Below are 22,456 nucleotides of genomic sequence, written 5' to 3' on the forward strand. Positions count from 1 at the left end.
TTTACACACTGCTTGTTCCAAAGGGATTTTTAAAGCAACTTACAAAAATACATACATGATAAATACAACTTAGTAACTGAGAAAAGTTAGGGCCAGGGGAAAGTGAAGGGAGGAGAGGAAATGAGGTTAGTACGTAAAATGCATGTGATGCTATCCTACACACTTGGGCATCTCCTCAAATGTTGCCTCCTTAGAGGTTTTCCTTGACAACCCAGTCTGAAGTGGTCCATCTCACCCCCAGTCACTATCACATTAACCTTTTTTATTTTTCTCACAGGAGCTAAAGCTATTTGAAATTCTATCTAAAGCTATTTGAAGTTATCACTGTTTGTTGTGGATCTCCCTCTAACAAAGTAAGATGAGGAGAACGGGATCTTGCCATTCCTGCTCACCACTGTATCCCCAGCATCCACTGTATCCCCAGGACTTAAAACATTGCCCAGAGCAGGTGCTCAAATATTTGTCAAGTAAATGAAGAACTATCTGAAAACGGGGCAGTTCTTGGTGGTCTGTCTTAATCTGGACAGTTTTCAGTTTCCCTAGAACAGTGAGGGTTAGATAACTATTGTTAGGTCATATACGATGAGTCTGAGAATCTGTTGAAAACATTAGATCCTCTTCTCAGAAAAATACACACAAAATTTTGCACAAATCTCCTAGGAACCAATCCATGGTCCCTAAATTAGAATCTCTGATGTAAGGGCATGTAAGACGTTTATGCAAAGCAATCTATGTTATAACCAATTCCTGTCCATGGAGTTGAAGTTTTCAAAGAGGGAAACAAATCAATAAAAAGCTCCAAATCATTCCTAATAGACTTCTCTACAAAGTGGTAGATATAAAAGTAGTCAAATAAGTTAATAGCCATGTCTAATGGTTGCTTAGTATGTTGTATCGAAAAGCCCAGATTTGGAATTTATCATGAAAGAAAATGGCATATATGTTGATGACATACATAATTAAGAAAACAGATCTGCGAAGTGAGTAGTTTTATGGGTTGCCTCTTTAAAAAAATCTTACAGACTATACTCTTGTCCTAACTGAACAAGATAGTACTGGATCGGGATACACATAGAGCGAGTCAAGTTCCAGGAACTGATAAAGTTAAAAAAGAAAACACTAAAAAGGACTGGCTTAATATTCAGAACGGTCCATGAATTCATCTGGAGGCAGAGAATCTTCCCTGCGTACCATTAATAACAAGACACACGTGTAGGGTCACAAATGTGTTCTTTAAATTATGTCAGATCAAAGAAGTAATGGCAGGAGAAAGAATATATTTAGGTGTAAAACTCTTCCCTTGCCTGCTAGGATGGACTTGGTGTCAGGTAAAAAAGACCAACTGAACAAAGTTGCTTTTGTTCCCCTACCCCTTCTCCCTTTGTATCTGTAGGTGCTTACAGTTAAGCTGGCTTGTAAAGTAAACCATCTGGGCAAAAAGTTTCTTTAAGTTCTAAAGAACTTAAAACTTTTTTCATCACATTTTTAGTACCACTAAATAGTAAGAGCCACTATTTTCTTTGGGGAAGTTTGACTTTGTTTTAAAGTCCTTATTTTGGTATTAGATTTTCTGTCTTAAGGTGCAATGATCTTGAAAAAAGTCACTTCAACTGTATTTCCTTTTTAATAATGAGACACTCTTTACAACACATAGAAAATACAGAACTTACCTTGATCATTTTATTAAAATCTCTCCCCTTCAAATTTTCCCCATCTCATTTACGGTGTATTAGTAAAAGAAAAAAAGTAGCGAATATATTCTTTATTTCTCTCCAACTATGCATACAGTGGCTCAGTAACAACAGCCTTGATGATTCACTAAGGAATCTGACAACTGCTAGGATCTGAACTCCACACGAGCTGGTATTTTAATTTCACACTTAAATCTTTTCATTCTTCACCAGCAATCCTGTGTTACCGTTTCATGCTTCTTAAAAACAAGTTATTCTGTATGACTGACTGACTGGTTTACTGCATCTAAGCAGCATTAATCCTCTAGTAATTATTATCCTTCCAAAGTCATCTGAATGTGTTTTTATAAAAAAGGAAGTTTAACAAACTATTTTTGAAAACTTACTACTATTTTTCATCATTTTTGTATTATTTACACTGTAATATTTAAATTTAATCTCTCTACTGAGAGGCATATCTATTTGCTATCATACCCCTCTGTTTTAACCACACAGTTCTAGGCATCCATACATTAATGTAATACAGTAGTGTTCCAGATGATTCAGTGTTTTTAAACGGTGTGCCATAGAACACTGCTTTTGCAGGACAGTAAGAGATTTTCACTTGTGAAAAGTAGTCAGTACTCCAACAGGTTTGGGGGGGAAAAGAGATACACTTCTCAAAGCCTTTAATGTGCTAATGAAATTGTGACTTTACAAGAGAGGGACACAGTATGTAGGATTTCCTAAACTTATTTGACCATAGTTTACTTTCTTCATGACTCACCATCCCAAATGCCAGTAGTTTAGGATATGCTGCTTTAAGTTCTGTTTTACATTGTCATTATTGATCACTTTGAAGTATATATTGCCATTGTCTAAATCCCTAGAATTGCCCTGTCCGGAATATTTCTTTATCAATAAAAGAATAAGCAGTTTGTTTTGGAGCAATGACAACATTTCTTAGTAATTACTTACAGTACTATTTTAGTATCCCTAAAGATGACCAAGATAAATCAAGAAACGTTTATATTTGTTACACTTTTTATTTGAGAAGGCAAAGAAATGTGTTTATTTTTAGTAATACTCTCATTAAAAATAATTGAAATAGAAATTTACTGCTTTTATTTATTTTTTTGCATCCATATGGCTATTTTATTTTAAAATATAAAAAAAAAATAGTATCAAATGTTCACTATGGCCTGAGTAGTTTACTACAAAATCTCACTTAAGCTTAAAAAGAACTTTATAAAGAATATTCATTATTATTCCCTTTTTATTGATAAGAGAACTGATACACAAAGAAATTATGTAACTTGTACAAGGTCATAAAATTAGTATTTTGAAGAGTAGGAATGAAATCCAAGAATTTGAATCTAGAATATATAAGATATAGCCTCTTTTTTTTTCACTAGTTAGCATTTATCATTTATATCCCTCACACAGTGATAACTCCTCTCCCCCCAAAATTTACTGCTTTTAAAGAATTTTTATGTGGAACATTAACTTATGTGGAATATCTCAATGCCTAATAGGGTGCTTGTGCACCAAAAATCACTTTTTGCATTCACTTATTCAACATTTATTGTTTACTGTGTGCCAGGATTCGTGTTAAGCAATGAATATACAACAATGAATAAAAAAGGCAATATTCTTGTCCTCATGGACTTATAGTTTAGCTTTTTTACTTTTGTATTGCCTATGTTGTTATGAATATTTACCCTAGAATTACTTTATTTTTAAATGTATCTTTGATGTGGCGAGAGTATAGTTAGGCTGCTATTAAAAAACTTCAACCCTACAACTAATTTGCTAATGAGGAATGGCATGAACCATGAAATGTAAGCATGTGGAAGATAATGTAAGCAACTGGAAGATAATGGAAACCATCTTACGTGTACATTAAAAGCACATATCATTTATGTCTCAGTTTTGTGTTTTACAATTATTTTAAATTAAAATGCTATGAGATCCAATTCTTTTCAATATACAATGCTGGGTCATTTCCATAACCATATGGAAACAATACGAATCTTGAACCTTATACCCTACACTAAGCACAAAAATCAATTTCAGATGGATTATAAATCTAAATGTGAATAGTAAAACAATAAACTTTTAGAAGAAAACATAGGAAAATATAATTTCAGGGGTAGGCAACAACTACTTAAACAGGACATTAAAAAGAGCCATAAAGGGGGGAAAAATGATAAATTGAATTTCATTAAAATTATAAACTTCTGTTCATCAAAAGACACCAACCACTAAGAGTGAACAGACAAGCCATAGAGCAGAAGATATTTGCAATACATATATTTGACAAAGGACTCATATGCAGGATATACAAAGAACTTCTACAAATCAGTAAGAAATAGACAATGCAATAGGAAAAACATGGCAAAAAACCTGAACAGGTTATTCACAAAAGATGATATTCAAATGGACAATAAATATATCAAAGGGAGTTTAATTTTGTAAATCAAGGAAATGCACATTAAAACCACAATGTAAAACTACTGTGTACCTACTGGAATGGCTAAAAAGTAAGAGAGATAATACCAAGTGGTGACAGGGATGCAGGGCAACGAGAATTCTTCCACACTGACGCATAAACTAGCAACCTTGCTCTGGAAAACCGCTTCACAGTGTCCATCAAAACTGATCACATACATACCACCCCAACTCAGCAATTCCACTCCTAGGTAAATACCTCAACAGAAATGTGTGCGTATGTTCACCAAGGGACATGTAAAAGAATGTCATGTTAGCACAGTCTGTAACAGGAAAATTGGGATCAATTCATATGTCCACCACTAGTAGAATGTATAAATTATGGTATATTTATGTATCGGCAGACTACACAGCAAAGGGAATGAACAAACCACAACTACATGTAACAACATGGGTAAATTCCACACACATAACATTGAGCGAAAGAAAGCAGAACCAAAAAGTTGATAGCTCTTTTGAGGTACTTACTGGTCCAGTTTTCTTTCTTGATCTGGGTGTTAGAGAGATGCACTCACTTTTTGAAAAATTGCAATAGTACACCTATGATTTGCCTGAATGCATGTTATACTTCAAAAACATTTGAAAAGTTCTGTGAGATCCAAATATATTTTGCACAATTTAAATTCTCAAATTCTCTACTCATAGTTCAGAGGAATGGTCACTCCTCTTTTCACTAGTTTGCCCAAAATCAAATACTTGAAAATAGGATCTAATCCTGGATAGGAAAAGAAAAATTGTAAGATAATTTTTATGACATAGGATTTTAATAGGAAAAAGAAAATGATATACTTGACTCATATCTAGGCTAATAAGAATCACATATTTGAGTTGCTCTACAAAAGTATACCTCTCTAAAGCTTTAGACTAAATATTCCCAGATGTTTAAAAGGCTCTTCATATGACAAGGTATCTGATCCCTCACTAGCCTTCTATTAAATAGTTCTCTTATGTGCTCTCCAATTGGTGAGTATCTATGTCATCATGCATCGCTTGAGAAATAGTCTTAGCCCCAAAGCACAGTGGTCTAACCCAAATACCACAATCTAAGAATTTCCACCACAATGTTGGTTCATTTGGAGGTTAACTGAAACTACTAGATCTTTTTCATATTAGAAGTCAGATTTCCTATAGGCTGTACTTTTTAAAACTTAATTTTAAAAAGTTCAATAGAGCACTTAATATTTTCCTTGCTAAATTTAACTTTGTTGGCTTTGGCTTATCACTCAAGCCTACTGAGAGCACTTTGATTCTGTCTCCTATCATCTATATTCAAAGCTATATATATATACATATATATATATATTCAAATATATATATATATATTCAAAGCTATATTCAAAGCTATATATCAGCTATATTCAAAGCTCTTCTAGCTTTGTGCAATCTATACATATAATTCCTATTTCTTATATCCAAGTCATCATTTAAAATATTTGTTGATCCCAAACTGTCAAAGACAGACATCTAGAGGGTGTTGCCAGAGTCTTGACTTAAAGCAGCACTTCACAAATTATGTTTCATGTAATACAATCCAGAATGAATGAGGGAGGTGTTCTGTGATGAGTTTGGGAAATGCTGGGTTACTGCAGAATTTCTCAGTTCTTACAATTCGAATGCACATGGTAAGTCTGTAAGAGGCAATTAGAGTATAAAGTGTTTCCCAAACTTACCTGACTTGGACTTTTTTTTTTTTTAAAGCAATCTTTTCTCATCTTGAGAAATCAGTGTTCCTAGAAAAACTCTTTGGGAAACACTGCTCTACGGTGATAATAATACATTAACCAACACTTTTTGAGCAAGAGATTGCTTTATTAGCTTCAAACCTACCTAACTGCATTATAATTCAACCTACCTAAACTTCTCCATCTTGTCTAAAAGTTTATCAAGATATTGTCAAATGCAGCAATGATATCTTACTAATCTAACTTACACAAAGAGAAATAGGACCAAATAAAGAGGATTTAGTATTAAAATTAGTGAGCCATAGATACTCCATTTACTGTAAGAATTATGTTCAATAAGAAGCTATGGAGGTGAGACATGTATTTTTAAAGTTTCCAGTTAAATTGGCTACATTTAAAAAGTTTTGGTGATTAAAAACTAATCTTTACTTACCTGGATAATTCAGTTATATGGGATACCTCATTTTCTAGTGATATTTAGTGAAATATTTCTATGTATTAAGAACAACTTATAAAAAATTATCAGTGAATACTGTATATTATATAGTCTTATAATAAAAATAATTTAAGAATTTGAAGGTTTTCGTACATTGTCAAAAGATTTTACCTATTTGAAATCCATTTGAAAGATTGTATTTAACAAAATAGATGGTCTTTGTAAAAGCAAAAAGACACACATAAGTATTTCAAAGTCCTTCTTCATTTAGTGACAATTTCAGAAGCAGGGGTAGGAGGATGATAGGCTTTACTTGTGAAAAAAGTTTACACATACAAATCATGTTCAAACAGCATATTTAAAATAGACTGAGGAAGTATATTCACATAATGCAGTACCAGTACTGCTAATCCTCCACATTGTCTTCGGGGCAGTTGGCCTTAAGATATTGTTGAGATAACTGGCTTCCATTAGCAAGCATGTGATTGGCAGTACGATAAAGTCTTTTCACTCACAGGTCAGCTATTTCCTTTTCTTTAGAAGAGGGCAATTCTGATGATCCATCTTTTAGCTACAGTTTCTCATTGAGTCCCAATTCTCTTGCCTTCAGCTTTGATATGGTTCTAACTTTCCTCTTGTATCAGCTCATACTTGTCATCAACTTCTCTATTCAGAACAGCAAATATCAGGAGTTTGACCTCAGGGCAAAGTCCGGGTGGGCAGGTAAAATCTGACCACTGGACCTACTTCCTAATCTTTCATACCCAGCAATTCATGAAGCAGTATCAAATTTAAACCAAAAAAACAGAAGCATGACCCCTTATAAGTACTATGAAAAGGGCTCTTTTGCCTTTCTAAGTATACTTGAAAAGAACTGTCAGCCGCCCTATTAAGACAGAAATGGATCACAGACTGGGAAAAAAGAAGAAAAAGTGTAGAAACCAACTGAAATGTAAATAAAAGTGTTAACACCCTCTTTATGTTTAGTGATATATTACTTCATATAAAAGTGTTAAAATAATATGCTATGAAATACCTTTATGAAGTCAGGAACATAACACGATTGAAACTTAAGGCATCCTTATTTAAATAATCACTGACATCTGATACAAAAAGCTTGTATCACCTCATGTGAGACTTTAGTTTTCAATTTTATTTTTGTCCAGTTCCCATACTTGGCATTTCACCACTTAACTATTTATGAATTAATTTGAAAAACCAATATAGGTGAAACATCCTTATGAAGTTATTAAATCCAGACCTCTGAAATCATAAAATTCAAGTTATGTCACAGTGGTCCAGCAGCTAAAGACAAGAATTAATTGCATCTTCTTGCTTTAAAATGCAAAAGAATAAGAACAGAGTATGAATAAATTTTAACATTAATAGTCAGGGAAAATGACTTTAAGCCCCTTTTAAAACTAGAAAAATTAACACATAAAAAATTAGCTCATCAAAATTTTGCATCCAGTAGTCACTTTCACTGTATATTAACTACCATACTTTAAAATTGTGTTTTATACCAGTATTACAAGAAATGTTAAAGGGACCTCTTTAAGAAGAAAAAAGATAAAAAATAGTAAAATGGCAATAACTACATACCTATCAACAATTACTTTAAATGTTAGTGGATTAAATGCTCCAATCAAAAGACAGGGTGGCTGAATGGATAAGAAAACAAAACCCTTACATATGCTGCCAATGAGAGACTCACTTCAGATCGAAAGACACACAGACTGAACGTAAAGGGATGGAAAAAATTATTTCATGAAAATGAAAAAAAAAAAAACTGGGGTAGCAACACTCATACCAGACAAAATATAGACTTTAAAACAAAGGCTATAACAATAGACAAAGAAGGACCCAGTAATCCCACTCTGGGTATTTATCCACAGAAACCCAAAATACTACTTCAAAGGATATGTGCACTCATATGTTTGTCACAGCATTATTTACAATAGCCAAGATATGGAGCCAACCTGGCAGTCCATCAATGGATGAATCACTAAAGAACAGGTGGTACATATATATAATGGAATACTACTTAGCCATAAGAAAGGAATAAAATCTTGCCATGTGCAACAACATGGACGGACCTAGAGGGTATTGTGCTGAGTGGAGTAAGTCAGACAGAGAAAGACAGATGCCATATGATCTCACTTATGAGTGAACTCGAGAACAGGATAAATGAATAAACAGGATAAACGAACAAACAAAACAGAAACAAGCTTATAGATACAGAGAGCATTTTGAAGGTTGGATTGTGGTGAGGGATTTGGAGGATGTGTGAAGGGGGGAGGGGATTAAGTTACGAATTGGTAGTTACAAAATACTCATGGGGATGTAGTTATAACATAAGGAATATAGTCAGTAGTATTCCAATAAGTATGTATGGTGTCAGATGGGTACTGGATTTTTTGGGGTGATCACTATGTATGTTATATAAATGTCTAATCACTGTGTTGTACACCTGAAACTAATAATATGATGTCAAAATTGCAATTGAAAAATTAAAGAAAGTATTACAAAACAAAAAATTATGTTTTATATTAGTTATTTCTATATAAATCTTTTATTTTAACAGTTCTACATATGTGTCATAATAGATTTTAGAATTCTAAATATTTCATAAATTTTTTTATTCACTTGAAAGTCTCTTAAAGAAATCACACTGATGAGGAAAAGTAAACCAGGACTTAATGCCTTTAAGTGCACATACTTGAAAAGTAAATTCAACCAAAAAGACTTGAGATGTTTATTAATATTTATAAGTATGCCTTAATAACAATTCCCTAGTGAGCTATATGCTTATAAAGAGGACTTTGCTGTCAAATGATGATTGTCTTTGAAGGAATAAAGTGCCTGGCATCAGAGTTTTAATCTGCATTGAATCAACTACTTATCTGGACAACAAGGAAAAGAATATCAACAGTTTCATAAATTATGTGGTCCTATCCACAATCCTACAATGAGATTACAAACTATACAAATTCACACAGAACTGAAAACATATCACATAATAAATTTCAAATTTTCTGTAACCAGATTATTTGTATGTAATGGGATCTATCTTTAAATCACATACTCTTTGGATTGGAGGAACAATTCATGTCTTTGCAATAGAGAAACTTACCACAACCTAATTGGGAAATGAATATACAACCCAATGGGAAATGAATATACAACCAAACCTATTTCTAACTTGCTAAAGGACTCAGTTTTCTGTATTAGATTATCTTGTTCAGGGCAATAGAACTATAATAGAGAACTCCTTCTAAAGGAAATGAATCTATATTCAAGAGAAAGAATATACTCTGGTAAACTGGAACTGTCTACTATCTTCCCCCATTTAGTAAGGCTAATCATCTATAGATCTAGGTTATCTATAACAATGTTCCTTATTTGGCATAATTATTATACATGAGCACTGATTGCAAAAAGAAATAAATATGAATATATTTAATATGTCCAGTGCTTTACAGACATAATTTAGAGACTGGAATGGCTTTTCCAGTTTACTTCTGAGCCTGACTTGAAGGTATACCATTTATTCCCACACGCCTCACTGTCTTATAAGTATTCTAACCAGTTCATGGGTGTTTTGCTTCTCTAAAGGATTTTAAAGCTCCAAAAGGATGAAACAAGTCTTACATTACTTTTGTGTCTATTTCAACCACATCTCCTCTCTCCAAATCATAAATACATAATAGTTCATAAATACTTATTGAATACTGGTTTGGAAGACAGCAAAAATAGCTCTATTCTCAAACATTTACTGAAATCAGAGCTCCTAAATTGCTCACATTGGTTCTGTTCTAAACGTTACTGTGGTAAAGTCTATTCATGCCAATGGTGGAGCCCTATCTCCAGTCCTCTCCATCCCCCAAAGGGTACGGCACCAGAAACAGACCAATATCCCAGTGGCTTTGTTTTAATTACATCTCCATTTGGTTCTTCTTGCCAAGGGCAGCAGTCACTCTTGTCATTTCTAGCACTCCTGAGCCCTCTAACTTGGATCCACCCCTCCTCCACACTCCTGTGCCTCCCAGCTTTATTAAACTCCTTAATCCAGGGATTAAGAAAAAAAAAGAAAAAGGAGGGGGAAAGAAGAAAGGAATAAGAAAAAAATATACATGGGGGAAATGGAAAAAGGTTAATAGAAAGAAAATTTAAAAATGAAAATAGAGTTGTTACAGAGTAGTAAAATTGATAAGATTAAAAAATTATATTTGTTACTATACTTCAAGTCAATGCGACTAGAAAAGAATTACGTAAGTATATAATTACCTTTTTAGTTTTATTCTTCTTTCTGGAGACATACATCAAAGTTATGAAAACATTTTTCTTTACCATTGATAAAAGTTGAAGCAAGAGGAGCTCCTATCTAATTTGTAATAATTTACACTTCACTTGGGTCCTGACACTAATGTTATATACCACCAATATGACCATGAAATAATTAAAAAACAATTTAAACCTCAAGTCATTAAACAAAGAATAAAGTTATTATTTAGTTATGTGCTTAGCAGGTAATGACTACGTTAAATATTCACTGATGAGAACGCTCCATGAAGTTGAGAACACTGAATGGATATAGGTTCACAGAGAAGGGCCAAATATAGTTATCAAAGAAGCACTTTTGTAAAGAAAGGTTGTTTTGAGGCAAACAAGCATTCCTGTAGCATTAAAAAAAACAGGGCAAGAGGTAGAGGCAATAAATGAGAAGTACATTATTACATCTTACTTGTCTGAGGTCAATGAATGCTAGCTGCAGGGTATCCCCCTGGAATCCTGGCACAGGCTCAGAGCTGGCAAACACTATTCCAAAAAAAAAAAAAGAAGAAAAAGAAAAACAAGATTGCAAAATATACAAGGGTTTAACCGCTAAATTAATTTCTACCCATTACAAATGTATTATAATATTTACACGTAACCATTCCAAATGAAGACTATCTATAACCTTCAATTTCCATTACTGAGAATGTTTTCCACACCCATTACCACAAATATTTTAATAATTTTAAACTTCTAATCTGACATTTAATCACTATAATCCTTAATTACAATAAATTTAGAACGGTTATCCTACATGAAGTTCAAGGTAGTAATATACTTCAATCAAGAGAAGTTTTCTGACTCTTTAGCCTTAGGTGAACGATTATAGAAGCATTTTGAAACTATACCAATTCCATGGCTGTCAACATATTTCAAAAAATCTGCTTTGTTACAGAATATGTGCTATAAAAATCCTACCTCTAACAGCAATAATAGGCAGACATGTAAGAAGTCAGCTTTACATGCAGACAACAGGTAAAATGTTCTAAGTAGCAAAATGAAGATGATGCAGGAATGTCTGCTCAGATCTTTAAATAGTTTTTTTCCATAAGGGAATCCCACCTCTTTAAAAATTAAAAGATCTATTAAGACAAGATAGAAAACCAAATTTCCAAGATTTTTTTCAACAGTTCTTTTATACTTAAAAACTGTAACACATAGCTTGTTATAGTTAAGTTGAAAACAAGTCCAATGTTAGTAATTTTGAAGACAAAAAACTTGGCTCATAAAATAAGACCCTACCATTTTACACTCAAGCTTCTCTAATAAGAATAAGAATGCCTGCAATCATTCTTCCTCCCCATTAATATCTGAGTTTTCTTAGACAACATTATAAATTTTCCATTTGTGAATTTATCTGACCAGTATTTTAGAAATCAATTAAATTTTCAGCCTATATTGTTCTTGAAATAATACAATATATATATTTTTTAATTTAAGTGTGTTTTTCTGAAAAGACCCATCAGCTCCAAGTCAAGTAGTTGTTTCAATCTAGTTAGTGAGGGCGCAGCTCACAGTGGCCCATGTGGGGATGGAACTGGCAACTTCTGTTAAAAGCACCACGCTCTAACCAATTGAGCTAACCGGCTGCCCCCAAAAATAATTCTTAAGTTTAGTGTATTTTGTGTGAAATATAGTTTAGAAAGGCTCAAAATCAATGATTAAAAACAATAAACATATGAAAGCTTAGCACAGCTTAATTTATCTGGCAGTTTTAAGGAATAAAGAATTCAAAATAAATTTCTGTTGTTGCTGTTGTTTTTAACATAATGATAACCTTTGCTTTAAGCATCAAAACTTTTTTTAATCTTAAGCATTTTTTGATGGAATTTTAAACTGCAACTTCCCTTATCTTTTATTTTTTTTGAGTATACTAAATATTATTTGAACTTTTCTTAATTCTCTGGATCACTAATATGTCAAGTATACCTCTAAAAAAAAAAACTATAGAAAGTAAGAACAAAACACTTTATATTCCATATAATAAATTTCCAGGGCTGCTATGGTATTAAAAGCTGTTTTCTAAATAGCTCAGAATGCTGTGTTGAGATCTTGTGTCTAGCTTTTGTTATTTTCTTGCCTTTTCTCTTGTAGTTTTAATATAAATTCTTACTCCCGGTTCTCTTACTCATCTTATTAATATGTAATCTTTTCATATATAATCTCTCATTAATATGTAATCTTTAATATTCTTGAGCTGGTAAGTTAGCTAGTCAACTACCTGAATTGTGTCTAAAGTAAGAGCAAATACAGCCTGAACAAGGGCCCCTCCCACATTTGGGTTTTACAAATGCCTTTGAGTATACAGTACGTACTTTTTGACTATAAGTAACTTTTTGGTTACTCAGAGGTACACCATTCCCGCCCCCCCTTACTTCTTCGTTCTCTGCTAGGTACCAAGTAGTTATGTCCATTAGATAGGTGACTACACTTACCCTATATCCACTTACCCAATATCCAGAAAACTAAGATTTATTGAACAAATCTAGTCACGCTTTTCATTATTTAGTATAACTGACTCACACCTCTGTCTTTTCATACAATGAAAAGGGGCATAATTTCATCCTGTGGCAATCCCATCACCTGCCTACCGTGTCCCAGGTAACTGAGTTGCCTTTCTTTAGTACCATCAGATCTTAATGAAAGAATAATAAGCAAAATTGTAATAGCCTATTAAAAGTCATAGTGTTTTTTAATTTAAAAAATCCTTTCTTAAGGACCTCCCGTATACTGTTAGCTTTTCTGGCCACACTCCTAGACTGTTATTTCTAAGTAATAGTTAACTATGAATCCCTAGTGATTTCCAACCAACCAAGACTGTAAATATTAGCTCAGCTTCCACCATTACCACATATATATACACATATACACAAAAATAAAGACTTCCTATAACGCAGGGAGACTTACTTTATATATCAGGCAGAAACATCAGTTCAATTTTGATTATACTTGCAATTATTATCTACTTACTCTCCCCAAATTTTTCTATGCTGAAAATGTCATTTTTCTTCTTCCTCATTTCCTATTTAAGATAATGCAGTTTAAGACCCATTGCTTGGCATTAAACCTAAGAGCTCAGTGTCAAAATTATAACTACCATAAATTTATATAGCACTTTCCAGTTTACAATGCACTTTCTCACACACTGTCTTCTTTGACCATCACAATAATTTATTTATTAAAGAGGGCAGCTAGAAGAGACATCCTTTTTGAAATACCTCCATCAGTCCCTTGAAGGCTCAGTTTAAAAGTCACCTGGTCCTTGATTTTATAGGGTAGGAAAAATAAAAGTGAAGTGACTTGCCCATGATCACATAGTTAATTCAGACCTCATGGCATTCAATCTGCTTATCCAGAATCTGATTAAATATTCAACCTCTCATCTTTTAGCCATCTCTAATAATCATCTGGCACAGAGGACATTTGTAATTACATGCTATTCAATGTATCAACAGCTTCCTATTTTTTCCTTTACATCTTTAAAACTTAAATTCAGGCAACCCTGTTGTTTCTACCTTCAAAATATCTTGAGTCTGAATCTGTCTCTACCTTAGTTCAAGCTATCATTTCTTGTCTTGATAATTAAAATATACTCCTATCTGGTCTCCCTGCTTCTTATGTGCCACCTCTGCATCCACTTTTCCCAGTGTGATTTATGTAAGATGTAAATATGGTTTGTGCCACTTCATAGCTTAACATCTTTCAATGGTTCCCCATCACCTTCATAATAAAGCAAGTCAGGCTGTATAAGTATGTATCCTGCCATGAAAACATGAAACTTTCCCTAAAATTAAATGCAGAATGAATGAGTGCTTGAACAATTGTGTCCTAGGCAGTTATCTTTGCTGCAAGGTAAAGAATGTATCTTAATTGGAAAACATCTACACAGGGTGGAAAGAATTGACAGGGAGTAGGAGAAGGGGAAGAAAAAGTGTCTATGCAGTCAAAAAAGATTGAAAAGGAGGGTGAGGAGGCTAGGCTAACGTCTCAAGACTTCACTTGTGGATGATAAGGAAGGGGCATATATAATGAAATAATTTTCTAACTAAATAAATGACTGATTATAAATGCCAAATAATTTACATACTGAACAGATTTCTGATCATTCCTTTCTTGCTAGACCTGAAGACTTAAAGTAGCAAGTTAGAACTCAAATTCTGGCTAGGCAAAGTACCCTATGTTTACCAGATGTGTCATTAGAAGGGATGACTAAGAGCACCATCTAGTGGGTTTTTTGGTGGTGAAGAACTTATGCCTGGGAATCAAGGGTCTTAGAGAATTCTTAGTTCTTAGAATTACATTCTGTCACAAGTGGTTGGCAGCAGTGGGACACAAGCCCCTTGGACCAAATGCCCCTCTACATTCATCACTCTCCTTTTATATAAAGTAGTATCTAGTCCTCGCCCTTTCTTGGAATTAAACATGGGCAAAGTGGCCTCAATCTGACACCTTAAATGCCATTAAAACCAGGAATAAATTAAGATAGCCAAATAGTATAATAGCCTCCAGCTTACTTTTAAAAATGATATTTAAATATTATTTTATATCATCCATATGCTTTTCCCTGAATCCTTTTATTTTGGGGTATGCGTCTTTTTAAAGGCTAGAATTAGAAGCCCTGAGGTTACTGTCATGCACAAAAAAAGTCTATAAAGAAGCTTCATTTCTTTTGAGGTGGGTTAAGCCTTTATCCAAAATGAATAAAGACCAAGGCCTTCACACCTAGAGATTCACAAATTCCTCAATAACTCACCACTGAAACAGGTGCCAGTACTCTTCAATCTGGAGCTTTTCTAATGCCTATAGATTCAGAAGTTAAACTCTTAGGAGATGATTCAGTATTTAAGTATTTCTGTACTTAAGTATTTCTGTATTCCCCATTTAAGTATTTCTATAGAATGCATGAAAAAGTGCATCTAAACCTATTCTGGGTACTTCCAATCTTTCTGATTGCCTGATGCTTTGGAAATATTCTGTATTTTGTTAGTGATACAAAGAATTTCTGAGATACCTTTATAGGAACTTAAGAAGACATTTTGATCTTTTCCTCTATACTTTACAGTTGCATTTGTAAGGTACCTATATTGTGGCCCCATACCTAACAGGTGTTTAAAAAATACTATAAAGCAAAGCACATTCAATAGATTTAGAACATCAGCTTTATGTTAACCTTGGCAAATGTTCTTCCATGTAGGAAGTGATTTCTCTTGAATTTACACAAAATCTATAATAGGATCAAAGGTTCAGTGCAACTTTTGGAGGGGGCTATGTTTGCAATTCCAAAGATGCGTTCCTTTATGACTTCCTGACTTCTCCAACCACACAGTTTTAGCAGTATTATGGTTATGGTCAAGTTAACCAAAAGCATCCACTTCATTCATGGCATAGACTCTACCGAATATTCTCAACCTATACAACTTTTATCTAAATTAGGTCTGCTACTTATATGAGGTGTGATCAAAACATACAGTGAATGTTTAATTTTTTAAAAATTGTATTACAGTAAGACATATTGCCATCAATCCCCCTCAAAATACTCCCTCATGCTTCGAACATACTTATCCCATTATTCTTGCCACTTTCTGAAGCAGTTCTGGAAGTCCTCTTTCTTGAGTGTCTTTAGTTGTGCTGTTGTAGCTACCTCGATGTCCTGAATCCATTCAAAACATTTGCCTTTCATGGTCATTTTGACTTTGGGGAAGAGCCAGAAGTCGAACGGCACCAGATCAGGTGAAAGCACCTTATCACCGTGAATAAGCACACCGTAATGTTTTTATTTGACCGTAATTGCCACACCAGAAGCATTATCATGATGGAGGATGAAACTGTTTGCCCATTTCATGTTAATATTTGTTTGTGATCCATAATTTATGGCATACTTTAAAACACACCTTTTCTTAACCGTAGCTCGCACCCAACCGACTGCACCGAACAAGTTGAAACTTGTCACACACTGTTACTCAGCTTCATCACACCACTTCCCCTATTGAAGATCCCTGCCTTTCCGTTGGATGGCACTCGGCAGCAGCATTCACCATATTTGTTGATCACAACGGAAAGGCTCCATGTCACACATGCTTCTGGTACGGCAATTTCAGTCAATAAAAACATTATGATGTGTCCTCAGCCACCTTATTCACTGACTCTGGGACCGCGCAACTTCTGGCTCTTCCCCAAAGTCAAAATGATTCAGGACATCACGGCAGCCACGACAGCGCAACTAAACACAGCCACAAAAGAGGACTTCCAGAACTGCTTCAGAAAGTGAAGACTGATGGGAAAAGTATGTCTGAAGAGAGGGGGAGTATTTTGAAGGGGATTAATGGCAAAGTGTCATTTATTATAATAGTTCTTTTTATTTAAATATTCACTGTATTGTTTGATCACACCTTGTACTTTCTCACAGTGCCACATACTTTTCTTTTATAGAATTTACCAATTTAATCATATTTATTCATGCAGTTATTTAATGACTACCTCCTCAACGAGCTTAAACCCCAGGAGGGTTAGATCCTTTTCTGTTTTGCTTACTACTGTATCTTCTAAATGCCAAGCACATAGTAGGTATGACACAATTAATATATGACTCCAAAGCCCCATACTCTTCTTTGCCTCAACTTTTGCTGCTTCTGAATCTTAGAACTAGGATATATCTTGGAAATTATCAATTCCAAATACCATATTTCAAGGACAAATTTAGGCCTCTAGATTGTTGAGTGGTATGTCCAAAGCCACTTGCCCAAAACATAGGGAAGAGCCAGGTCTGGAACCAAGGTCTCAACTTCCTGACATGTACTCAGAATATCTTAAGATGGATTTGAAGGCAGCATTTAAAAAAAGGTCTATGTAAGTTCACATGATTCTATATTCCTGAACTCAGACATTTTATCAAGTTTGACCTAGTATGAGTTAAAAAAGAACAATAGAAAAAGATCCAAAGGAAAATGATCAAAAGGGTAGTGAAAATAATCCCATAAGAAAACATTAAAGAAACTATGACGGTTTAGCTCAAAACAGATGAAGTTTAAGAGTCATTTAAACATAGTCATCAATGTGAAAAATTTTTACAAGTGATCGGTTATGCCTGTATCAAGAAGTTAAGTGATCCTGAATTAAAGTACAGCAGTATCAACTGGCCTTAACGTTTTCACAACAAAGGTATAACTCTAGGAGAGACAAATGTAGATTATAGAGATTTCCTGATTTGTTAATTTGGTCATTTATTCAACAAATATGCTACGAGCATAGAATTCTGCAGGTTGCTTACAATTATAAATTCTATGTTGGTCTATCCTGGATTGTTAAATCTCTTTTATTCCTTTTTCTCTCTCTTCACACGCCACCTCCCTAGTTCTCTTCCACTGTGATTCTCTGATACGAGCCATCTAATTCATATCAAATTGCACCTTTACTCATTCACTAATTTTATATATTTCCTCCTCCAAAATGTCTGGAATCCATCCTCTTCTCTTCATTCCCACTGCCCAAAATCAAAATCTTTTTATCCTTCACATGAAAAAGTTCAATAGTTTTTAAACAGGTTTTGCTACTTTCTGTATTTCTCTCCTTTTGGTTCAATTTTTGAATGACACAGTTAACCTTCTATGACAGAGATTTCATCATGTCATGGTCCTGATTAAAAAGCTCCAGTGGATCCCTATTGCTTATTAAATAAAGTCCAAGCATTCAGGAGTCCAACTTTTTTAGCCCCATCTTTCAATACTTTTATCATGCATCTTGTAGTCTAGCCACACAAGACTGTTTGACGATTCCCTAAGCATTTGATCATCACAGTGCTTTTGCCTATGCTATTCCCTCTGCTCAGAATGCCCTTCCCTGCTTTAGACGCAATCTTACTCATCCTTTAAGACACAGCTCAGATTTCACTTCTAATGTAGCTAATCTTCTCAACCCCATGGCATATAAAATTGCTCCCTCTCTAAAATATATACTCCTCTGAAGACTTTATGTTTTATGATGGTTATTTACATGTCTGTCTCCTCCCCGAGCAAAGAGCTTGTGAGATCTTTGAAGCCTGATTCATCTTCGATTTCCCAGTGTATAACAGGTAACAGGTTCTCATTAAACATTTGAATAAATGAATCTTCCTACAAATCAGTTGACTTTACATGCTAAATAATTCAGTTACAAACTGAAATTTTAGCTTAAGCTAGTTTAATTCACAAGCATGTGTGTCACAAGGAATATCAGGGAAAAGGGCACCAAAACACTGTTTGAAAAAACAGGTGAGGTAGATGGATCAGTGCTAATTCTGTCATCATCAGAAAAGTAAAACAAAACAAAAACTAAAAGCACGTGTCTGAATGACATGAGAAACTGAATTATTTCCAACTTTCCACCTCCCCAACTTCAGCTAGATGTGCTATTTGTTTCTACCTATGAACTGACATTTTGGGGTCTGGGAAATACATGTATACTGTTTTTACAAAATAAGAGGATGAAAAAAGAAACATCCTGCTTTTCTGATCAAACCAAATAAAAGGAAAATCTAACTCAAAATAAAGTCCATTCTTGATGTTTATATTTTACGCTCACCTCCAATTGCTTAAATTCTTTGACTTAAGCCTTTCTTGAATTCCCCATTCGGTGTTCATGGTCTCCAGTCTTGATTCCTGCTACCCAACTTCCTTGGACTCTGGATCTCTTGCTAGCACAAAACAGACTGGTAGGATTTTATGTTAATCCCAAGAACCAGTCACAGACTTTTAAGTAATGGTTTCTAAGCCTCTTGAAGAGAAAGTAATTACTATGAGTAAATATGGGTTTATAAGGAATCAGAGTAGTGTAATTTTCTGCTTTGAAAGGGTAATTAGACTGGTAGATAAGGAAAGTTCAGTGGTCGTTATTATCCCTATATGCCAGTAAGGCATCTGACAAAGTTGCTCATAACAGCAAAACTACGAGTTAGATTCAATTAGGGAATTAGTAACTGGCTGGAAAAAATCTTAAGATACCCATAAAATTCTGAATAATGGATCTAAGTCAATATGAAAGGAGGACCATGTAAGTTGTGGTTCTCAAACTTTACTGTGCATCAGAATCCCCTGGAGGGTCTATCCAAAGAGAAATTCCTGGGTCCTGTGCCCAAAGTACCCAATTCAGCAGACTGGGGCCCAAGAATATGCATTTCTGACAAGTTCTCAGGTGATACTGCTGCTGCTCATCTGAAGACCGCAGTTTGGGGCCCAGTGATGATGTACTGTGTCTTGAGTTACAGACATCGGGTTTTGTTCAACACTTTGCTAATGACCTTGTTAAATATGCAAAAAGTATGATTACAAGTCTGCAGATGATATTAAATTGTGGTATAAAAAGATCTTGATAGGCTAGTTATGGGACAAATCCTAAAATAAAATTTTATAGGGATAACTTTAAAATCATAAAATAAAAAACAATATAAAAGTATAGGATAAGAAAAACAGAGCTTAACAATCACAAAAAAGGAGAAAGACAAAGAGATTTTAGAACATTATAACTTCCATGATTTGAGAGTATACTCTGGCAAACAAAAAAGTAGTAACAGTTTGGGCTTTACTAATAAACTACAGAATACAGAACAACGCATTTGATAGTCTGACTATATGTTATACTGGTTCCCCCACACCTGAGTATCTCTGTATTCAACTTTGGGTCTCAGACATTAAACCAGAGGTAATCAATCAAACTAGTTTGTTAAAAGAGCTTTGGATCTAAAATCCTATCATTTGAGAACAGTAAGAAGAATTGTTGATTTCTGGCATTCAGAAAATTTGGAAGGCTATAAGAGCAGTTTTCATATAACTGGCTTGTGGATAAGGATTTGTTTTTTTTCTGGATGACTCTAAGCACAACTACTACATATACTTAGTTGTCAGACTGCTTACTACATAGTTGCCCAAGTAACGAGAGGAGAAGGGAAAGGGAGCACTGAAATCTAGCTCACATTTCACTTGATAAGCCATGTGCCTTAGCTGGGACAAAGGGTAAACTTTTTCTAATTCCTATCAAGGGAACAACTATGGGGGACTTTTTTCTTTTAGTGGGAATACCTTTTCTAATTTGCACGTCACAATATGCACTTGTGGTGACTAGCCTTAGGTAGAACTAGGTCCATCAAGAGAAGGTGAGAGAAAGTGATTTCAGCTCAATGTGAGAAATGGTAAGAAGGATGTAGTATATGGAAACTTCTTTTCTGAAGAGGATTCATCTACCAAACTGGATGTTCAAGAACAGCTGGACAACTACTTGGCAGGGTTCTTTTAGAGAGGATTGCAAGGTAGACAGAGGAACACGTGAGCGTGTGTGAGCGTGTGCGTGTGTATCACCAGGTGGGCGGGGAAACTCAACAATCTTTTAGCTTCTAGGATTCTACATCTGACCTGCCTGCCCATCTTCTGCATATCCCAGTTGATTTTTATGGTATGCAGATCCCTTCTCGTCACAAATTTATCATGTATTCTAGCCTTCTTCCTACCTAGCCAAATTCCTTTTTCTATTTCCCTTTCTTTTTTCCTTGCCCCAGTATGTAGAAAGCAAACATACTGCATTAATATTAATAAATTTTGTATTTTAAAGTTTTTTCTATATTTAACTAACAAAAACACAACTTAAATAGGATGAAAACTTAAAATTCTCTTAAAATACTCATTAGAGAAAGCTAAGTTGCATTTTTAAGTGATCTATGTACCAACCACTAAAAGTAATGAGTCGGAGGGTAGGTAATTCTTTTGCACCAGAAAGAGAATGAAATAAGCATGAAAGATGTAATGTTTTTGTTCAGAGTCCAGAATGTATGATATTGTACTAAGTAATGACTAAGTAATACATGACACTAAGTATTAAGGAGCAGAGACAACCACAGGCATGATCACAAAAGAAGCTGAGATTTGCCTGTGGCTTGTCTTTGAGTCCTGGTCTCTCCCTTTCCTTATCTACAGTGCCAGAACCTGGGTCTCCATCAGGCTGGGATTCACCCCTCTGTACCTGACCCCAAGACTTCTTTAATAGCCTTATACTTCATACTTAGAACCTTTCTTGGTCTCTTCCAAGACATTAGTCCTTTAAGAAAACATCAGCATTTTAAAAGGAGCCTTCATTAACTCCGTCCACTCTGCCCTATGGTAGGACAGAGAGACAAAGATTGTTTTTTACGTGCCTTTCTCTTAGTATAATTAGGATAGTGCTTCATGGAGAGAGGCAAGAGAATAGAAGGAAGATCCAGATACCTAAAGCTGTTGAACCAAACAATAATTTCCATTTTTGAACCAAAAAATCTACTTAAAAAGACACAACCAAATGCCAATAAACAATTCAAATCACTTAATGACTTGAGTCCACATTAAAGATGTAATACAAAATGTCTCAAGCAATATTTCTGTATGATGTAATTTCATACATAAGCAATGTCATACAGGAATGATCTCATAGGACAATTTTTTAAGAACTTTTAAGAAATCAGTTTCAAATGATTTCTAGAATGGAATAACAATTACTTTGAGCTTGGAAACTTGTAAAAAAAAAAGGTTTTTTGTAAATACAAAATAAGTATCATTTTGTAAATAATAGTTTTATTTTGAGAAAGAAGTATAATAAAGATTTTCTACAGAAAATTAGAAGTCCTTTCTAGGAAAGGAAAGGAATCTTTCTCTTCCCTAGGGAAAAACTATCTTTCTTTTGTTTTGTAGATAAGCATTTCTCTTTTTTTGAGGGAAATAGGTTTTTAAAAACTTTGTATTTATTTATTTTCATGTGTGTAATAAACAATTGTACTTGACCAAAGAACTTTCATAATTATTCTTTTTAATATGAAGTATGTTTTTTTC

General features: G+C 34.2%; 1 protein-coding gene across 3 annotated transcripts in view; it reads right to left on the reverse strand.

Moving 5' to 3' along the window:
- The window catches only part of EXOC6 (exocyst complex component 6), a 166,361-nt gene that overhangs the window by 21,245 nt on the left and 122,660 nt on the right, over positions 1–22,456 (reverse strand). For all 3 annotated transcript variants that reach the window (XM_081074011.1, XM_081074010.1, XM_081074012.1), the window contains exon 20: positions 11,044–11,117. In XM_081074011.1, coding sequence (XP_080930137.1) covers positions 11,044–11,117 — 74 coding nt within the window. The remainder of the gene's footprint in view (positions 1–11,043; positions 11,118–22,456) is intronic.

The sequence above is a fragment of the Rhinolophus hipposideros genome (genome assembly GCF_964194185.1).
Source record: "Rhinolophus hipposideros genome assembly, chromosome: 15".
NCBI lineage: Eukaryota > Metazoa > Chordata > Mammalia > Chiroptera > Rhinolophidae > Rhinolophus > Rhinolophus hipposideros.